At 35.0% G+C, this 7,934-nt stretch overlaps 1 protein-coding gene across 1 annotated transcript; it reads right to left on the bottom strand.

The window, feature by feature from the left end:
* Positions 1–1,702: 1,702 nt before the first annotated feature.
* On the bottom strand, positions 1,703–6,894 carry LOC126703940 (uncharacterized). Its single transcript, XM_050402993.1, has 5 exons — positions 6,813–6,894; positions 6,543–6,639; positions 5,383–5,456; positions 4,606–4,723; positions 1,703–1,933 (listed from the first exon to the last, which is right to left on the bottom strand). The coding sequence occupies exons 1-5, from the start codon at positions 6,872–6,874 to the stop codon at positions 1,703–1,705; spliced, it is 582 nt and encodes a 193-aa protein (XP_050258950.1). The 5' UTR covers positions 6,875–6,894.
* Positions 6,895–7,934: the final 1,040 nt, after the last annotated feature.

The raw sequence follows: 7,934 nt of genomic DNA, 5'->3' as shown, positions 1-7,934 counted from the left end.
GCATGTTTCTAAATTGAATCTCCTGGTGCAATACACTAAAGTAATTCATTGAGATTGTGGTGTAACAACTTACTCTTTTAGGGAGCACTGATGTAAGACATTCATAGATCAACACCCTCATCGAGGCCTTTTGACCCAATCATCACATTTGAATCAATTTGCTTGTCAAACTTCTTCTTTCTTCTTGCTTCAAAATCTTGAAATCCTTCCATCTAAAAGCGTTTAGGGTTCAGTTGGGTTGAAAATACATATTGGGTTTTTGCTGAAATATAAAATAAATAAATTCATAACACTACATGCGGGGACTATGACATACCTGCTGAAATTGATCCGTAGAAATAGGATTGCCATGCAGGGAGATATTCTGCAGAACGTTGCAGTCTTTCAGTAGATTCAGAGGTATCTGTCCAGAAATAAATACTAAATATTAATACAGGCAAGTCCAGCTATTGCATAAATAGACTAGTACAAAGGGACTCAAAAGAACCCTGACTCTTCCATACTTAAACCACCTTATTCAAAACCCTGACTCTTCCTCACAGAAACTGTTGTCCACTTCAATGAACTTGGACCCAGCCAAGAGTTGCATCACTAGCCCAGAAGTCACAATAGGTGTTTTCCAAGCTCCATCACAGTCCCACGGATTGATGCAAGAATAACACGCATCACAATAGGTGTATTTCTGCTAGCCCAAGAACCCGCACGATACACTTCATTATATATTGATTCTCCTCGGACTCTGGAAATTTGAAGGCATTAAATAGGTTGGTCATCAGCTCAACAAAAAATGGAGCAACGTCATTTGCAGTATACCTAGATCTTCCCCCCTCATCCTTGACTAGCAGCAGTTTCTCAATTCAACTTGCAGCATAAGAATGAACTAAATTTGATTCCGCAACAAGGAACCGAACCAAATCTTGGAAAATCTGAAATATAACATCCTTTGATAAATGATTCCTGAACATTGTAAAGAATTTCAGTGCACCTGCCTTAAGCATCGGAAACCCATTCACATCCTGACCCTTCAACTCCGGCACAATAACTGAAGCAAAAAAACTCTGAACATCAACAAGATCTGTCGAGACCAAACTACCCCCAGCCTTCTTAGTAGCAAGGGAGACAACTAAGTATATGGCACAGTCCTTATCCTTCCAATTTGTAACTGGGTTTGCAGCAAACGAAGTTAACAAATGCTGAATCTGTGCAGAAACTATCTCGGTGACCTGTCGCTTATAATTGGTCACAATCCCTTTAAGAAGCTCACACACAATTCTCCTCCTAGTATCAAGATCACTACCCTTAATATCCCTCCGAACCAGCCTCAACATAATTCATTTCAAGGAGCTCCTCGTCCTCCTCCCTCAACCTCACATTCGGTGCACACTTGTGCTCATTGTGGTCAAAAACTTAATCACATTCATATAATGTTGTTTCTGCAACTGTTTATATTTTAACTTATACTTATGCTAAAGAAGGCCCACTATGAAGTTATAATGAATGACAAGATCCTTTCTCTTATCGAAGAGGCAGAGGCACATTACTAGGAGTTTTAGAAATACCGTTTGGTACGTTTGATTACCAGGAGTTTTAGAAATACCGTTTGGTACGTTTGATCAAACGTACCAAACGGTATTTCTAAAACTCCTGGTAATGTGTCTCTGCCTCTTCGATAAGAGAAAGGATCTTGTCATTCATTATAACTTCATAGTGGGCCTTCTTTAGCACCATATGCATTCTCCAAGTCAATATTAAGTCCCTGGTAACCATGATGCCGAACCTTAATAGACTCCTCTTCACTTGTACTACAGCTATTAGGCTTGCCAGTAGATTTGTTGGGGTAACTAGTTGGCTCTCCATAGGTTTCAAAGCTAGGTGCAGGCACAAAAGAAACACGCCCATTGTATTGCCTCAAATGTAAAATTTGTTGAAGACCCTAAAAAAAAGAAATAATTAGCATCAGTGCCTTGATGCAGAGTACTATTAAAACAGCAACATGTGACTCCAACTCAGCCATTATTCAAATTAGGTGCAACTCAAAGAAATAAGCAAAAAGGATCACATGGAAATTAGCATTGTCAAAGCTGTCACAATGAAGCACATCTCAGCATGGCAGAAACAAGCACAACATCCTTATGAAAATTACTTGGGATCACCTCAAGGCTATGGGTATTCCTAAGGTTTTTGCATTGCAAAGTGTAACAAATATCTCTACTTCTGTTCACCAATGAAACTAAAAGTTAGCAATAACCATTAAGCATTTTATTCAAGGCAAACGAACCTGAATGTATGGAAAATAGATGTCTTTCAGCTTGCATTGGAGTTTAAAAATTTCAAAGCTATTTATTTTTGGCTCAAAAATTTCAACCTGTCAAGAAAAAAAAAAAAAAAAAAAAAAAAAGGGTTTGGTTGGGGACTGTATCAGCGCACAAAAAAAAAAAACAAAAAAAATACAAAAAGAGGAAGTGTGAGGGGGAAAAATGAGAAAAAGTGGGTCATTTTGGCTCTTGGACTACAGTGTGATGGACAGATTGAGAAGAGAGAAAGAGCAAGAGAAAAAGAAGAGTGACAGGCCGCTGGCAACGTGAGTGCTTCCGGTGATGATGGTGGTATCCTCCAGCGAGTCCAATACAGTCCAGTATCAAGCGGTATTTAGAGTGGTACATTTTAGAGGTGATTCGGTACCTGTTTACTCGCTGGAATGGAAAATACCAGCCAAACCAGCCGGTACGGTACAGTATCAAATCCCTTGCTCCAAATAGCATAGAAAGCAGCAGAAAAAGCTAGATTATAGATAATTCTTAATAAGGACCTAGCCTTGGAAAGTTGAACCATCCAGCAAACTGAATGTTGCCAGTCTCTAATTACCAGACAGATTACAGAAGAGTAAGAATTGCAGTATATCAAGAGCAGCGTGATAAATGGAACTTGATTTAGTTCAGTAAAGGTTCTAAACTAGGTATACTAGGGCCAAGGTTAAACCTCAAAACTTCACCCAAATTTAAATCCAAATCAATGGGCTGAGATCAATGAAATTTTTTTATAAGTGAGTATTTGACCCAAGGGCAAGAAAAGGGGTGTGGCCAAGTGGTAATACAACAGAAAAGGGAATATTTGAACTAGTGATCTCTGCTTCATGAAGCTGATATCAATGACAGCATGTGATTTCCCTTATGAAGAATGGAAGCACTACTTTTCTAAAGAACTTTATATATATCAATGACAGCATGTGATTTCCCTTATAAAGAACTTGCAGAATCGAAATTAGGATAGGAGGGGCAATGCTTACCAGTCACACACACACACACACAGAAGTTAAAACACATAAATAACATGGAAGCCAATATTTCTTAGATTGAGCTATACAGTGACTACTGGCACACCAGAATCACCAAACTAGCATTTAAACATGTAAAGCATTTTAAACAATACAGTCACATATGGTAGTTGTAACAAAAAAATTTGAGTAGGGAGCAACTTCAAACTGCCCCAAGCTCAATGTCAAACAAGTATCACAAAAAGCATGCAAGCCAAGCCCAAAATTCTGGACAAACTTTTAAATTTTGAACATAGAGCGGGATGCATCCTACCTGAAGGAGCAGGTATAGGGGCAGAAATTGACTTAGGCACATTTCTCACTGGAGTTGAATCATCCCAAGGCATAGGAGACACATTTAGCTTCCAGGAGCTTTACTTAGTTTTCCCTTATAACATATCGCCTATTTTGGAACCAATTCCAAACCTGAATTAAAGACTCTACATGAGAAAAAGACTCTAAATGATTCATCATTAGGAAAAAAATTAAATAAACCGTCATACTTCCTTCATTTGAACTGTAATCTTGCCTTCATTTAAATAAAGCAAATTAGCAAACTCTGAAATAGTATCATTGTCACTAGACCTAGGACAAATAACCATCCGCAGAGTAAACAAAGAAAATAAAATTTTAATTGCACTTCCAAAACTTCCACATTTTCAAAATTACACTGAGTTCCTCTTCATATCCCCCCAGAAAACCCACATCAGAGAAAAGATGGTAAAAATAAAATAAAAAAATAACTTACTCTTTTTCTTTTAAGGTAAAAGCTCACATATATGTATTAACCCCAAGGATAACACATAAATGAGATGAACACAACAGCTGACAATACTGTCTTAAGAACACTCCCTACCTTCACCCCCAGAGAGCATGCACCAAAAAGTTGGCTTTAACTCTTTTTTTCTGACAAGTTCCTTTAACTTAAGACACCAAGAGAATACATAGGTCTTGTATGAGATTTATTTTTTATTTTTTATTTTTAACCTTTATGTATTTATAAATTTCAAAAATGATATAGGAACACTACAGAAATTGAGGTCACACTATAATGGGAGTACAAATGTCAAAACGTTGAAATTAAAATAACTATGTGCACATAAGAAAAATTATTAAAGTACAAATTTTAACCTGATGTTGAACAATGAACTTCTAAATATATACATATAAAAGAATTGCCAAGCAATGGAAAGTTCACGCCAAATTTGTTTAATGTTATTAGTATCCAATCATTGGTGTTTTGACATGTGTGTGTTTGTGCGTGTGTGAGTGAGTGAGAAGGTCAATCTCACCTCTACAGTTGAAAAAGTCATTTCTTCATGTGATTTTGCACTTCTTTTAATTAAAGAATGATGGGATTCCTTCATTATATCAAGTTTTTCCTTTAGACTGCTAACTTCAGCATCTATTCTGAGAGCAGAAAACAAGACACACAAAACAGTGGACAAAAAGAATTAAAATTTCAACCTTACCAATTGTGCAATAATAAATAACACAGAAGCAACTATGATTTGGAACCATCAAGCTAGATTCGAATCCAATAGGTAAAGCATGCAGATGATGACTTGATAGTCTAATCATATACCGCAAACTTATAGGATATGGAATATCCATTGGCCAAGAAATCAACTAATTTACAAGGTTTCCTCAAAACCTTGCTTTACCAGGTAAGAGTGCTGAAAGGTATTCTGGAGGCAAACAAAATAAAGCAAACCCTCCACACACAACATACACAGTAGATTTAGTACACAATATCTGTGACTAATTGTAACAGAGCCAAGTACTAGCCCATAAAAGGTCAATCAAGCAACAGTCACTTTGATAAAAAAATTTACTATTGCATATAAAATCAAAGTTCCCTCTCATCAAGGTTTAAACATGTAGCTATAAAACATATGTTATTTAACCACACATGAGACAACAAAGTTCAGTGACAACTGCTGATTATCAGAACTGAAGCATGCAGCAGTTATTTTGATCCATAATATCTACAATTGCATATAAAAACAACCAGCAGACTAATTGTAACCCTCAAATTTCAACTATAAAAAATAAAAATCCTTGACCACCTTTCATGATCAGCATTTATTTTCAATCCTGAAACTGCACCTTGAGCATATTGGAGCAATTCTTCTCGCTTTGCCTGAAAAGAGGAAATCAAAGGAAGAGATAAAAGGAGAGAGCAGCTGGATCACATAAACTCTAACAAATCCAGCTGTAACATCTTTGTAAAATGTAAACAACAGCAATGCTTTTATGTGAAGTGCACCATATTGCTTACTAGGAAAGTGCGGCAATATTTTAGTATTACTGTCAAATAAGTAAATGACTAGTACTAATAAATCAAATAGATCAATGGGCAGATTAGGATCCAAAGTAAAATAATCTTTTTACATAAAGAGAGAAAAATTGAATGTCAGCCAATAAGAAGCAGTGTGTGTCTATCAGCAATGATGATAAATTTATAAAGCTTTTTCGAAACTCCTAGCAAAGAACTTCTATAATGGTGTGTTCTTTGTGTAGGAATTCATGATGGGATTTTAATTCTTGTTAATTCATGAAATTTGGTTGTTTATTTAATAAAATAGTTACAAATTGTAATTCCCATGAACATCTCAATTCCCATGAAGCACAGGAATTAAGAATCCTATCTTATCAGTAAGAAATGCCAATTCTCGTATATCTTGTATTTTTGAGAATTGCCTACATTACACTAAAATTCAAATTTTGATTGTTTTAAAAAAAAAAAAAAAAAAAAAACTTACTACATAGAGTTAATTTTAGAAAATAAAATAATTATTTTTCATCCAAATAAGATGTTTATCAATGTTCAAGAGTATTTTTTTCATTTATAATTTATCCATAATGTTCAAATTATTAATTATTTTCTTCCTAAATTAGTTTGTATAAGACAATTTTAAATAGATTAAATTTATATATATAGTTTGTATAATTGTAATGTTTTTAAAAATGTTTGTCTAAAATATGGTTAAAATCAAATTCTAAGTATATCCAAACAGAAATGACAACTTTTGGAAATTCTAATTCTTGTGAGTTTAAACACCCAAGAATCTATAGTTTTCAAGATTTAAAATTCTCAGCAACAGAAAGTCTCTAATCAAATTGTGATAACAAGTTCATGTGTCCATTCCTCATGATACTCAAGGGCATAATGCTTATATTAAACACGTGCACATTAATGCAATAAGCATGCATATCATGTCATTACCAGTACTTCATCTTGGTATCCTGAGAATGCTTTTGCCAAATCACATACACTGCTAATTATAGCATTATGAACTTCCTTTCCTCCGCTAAGACAGAGCCTGTATGAAACATACCACAAGGAAGTTTAATGGAAATCAAATAATATTAGGCAGAAATATGCACTGATCATCTTCTTTTTTCAATATACCAAATATATGATTCCAAGCAAATAGAATAGGCCGAAGAAGCTGTTATTAGGGATTAAAAGAAAATTGAAATAGAGACAAATCACCCATATATCTCCAGAAGTAGTGGAACTTCTTCCTCATTTGGTGCTTCAAGAATCTGATTCATAAAAAAGAGTTAACCTGCGGTTAAACTCCATGGATCAGCAAATACAAAGGTCAGAAATAGCGTTAAGAATGGCACTAAAGAATGAAGGTTATAAGTATCGCAATGCCAATCTTTTATCTCTTTTTTTTAATAACACATGCACTCGGTGGGTCTTGAACGCACAACCTACCCTCTACCCAGGTATTTCAAGGGAAAGATGTGCCATTTGAGCTAGAACTTATAGGCTGCAATATCAGAACGTTCTAAAAGATAAAATATGAAAAATAAAAAATGTCAGGTAGTAAGATTTTATATTCCTAAACAAAAAATAAAAATGAAAAGTTCCTGAAGTATTTACAATACTTCCTAGCAAATCACAACTGTTGCTATATCATTAATACAAGGTCCATTCAATACAGCAAAGAACATCCAAATTCAAGATGACCTTGAACATATAGGATACAATCATAGTATCATACACTATAAATGTGTTTAGTAAACTAAATTGAGTACCTTGCACATTCCATAATACGCAAGGGCATAGCCCATCCCTGTAGTGGATGACAGATTTGATACATAGTAGGCCCTTCTAACCATTGGTTCCAGGATGACAACCATAGACTAAATCCCAATCCGAGCAAGATCATCAAAAATAAACCCCTCCTTCAACCAGCATTCAATCTAATTTAAGCTTCTAATCCAAACTACAGCCTCAAACCTTACCCTTCCTCCTTGACTCAAGAGAGATAGATAGGTACTATTAAAGAAATGCATGATCCTCTCTTATCAATACTTGACTACTGGTAGCCAATTTAAAGCTTTAAAGACTAAATCACTAAAACTGGGAAACTGTGCTTGGTCATAAAATCTACAAGTTTCTAAGACATGTACAGTACAAAGTACACAAATAATGGCAAATAAAAAAATTAAAAAACTGGACCAACCTATCTTAGCCAATGACATAGCAGTACACAACAAAAATAAGAATGAAAAATCAGCTTAAGATGGTGTACAACAACGAAAATGGAAAATAATAGATATTCACCTTTATTATTTTTGTATATGGATGGTTACCAGTAGC

This window comes from Quercus robur, chromosome 10 (genome assembly GCF_932294415.1).
Source record: "Quercus robur chromosome 10, dhQueRobu3.1, whole genome shotgun sequence".
NCBI lineage: Eukaryota > Viridiplantae > Streptophyta > Magnoliopsida > Fagales > Fagaceae > Quercus > Quercus robur.
This window is presented reverse-complemented; position numbering and strand designations above follow the sequence as displayed.

What these genes read in the sequence shown, in the direction of transcription:
- LOC126703940 (XM_050402993.1), bottom strand. Translation starts at nt 6,874, where the DNA reads ATGAATCAGATTCTTGAAGCACCAAATGAGGAAGAAGTTCCACTACTT. An exon ending in CTACTTCTGGAGATATATGG is followed by an intron (nt 6,640 to 6,812) that starts GTGATTTGTCTC and finishes TGTTTCATACAG; the next exon opens with GCTCTGTCTTAGCGGAGGAA. An exon ending in ATAAATGCTGATCATGAAAG is followed by an intron (nt 4,724 to 5,382) that starts GTGGTCAAGGAT and finishes TTCTGCTCTCAG; the next exon opens with AATAGATGCTGAAGTTAGCA.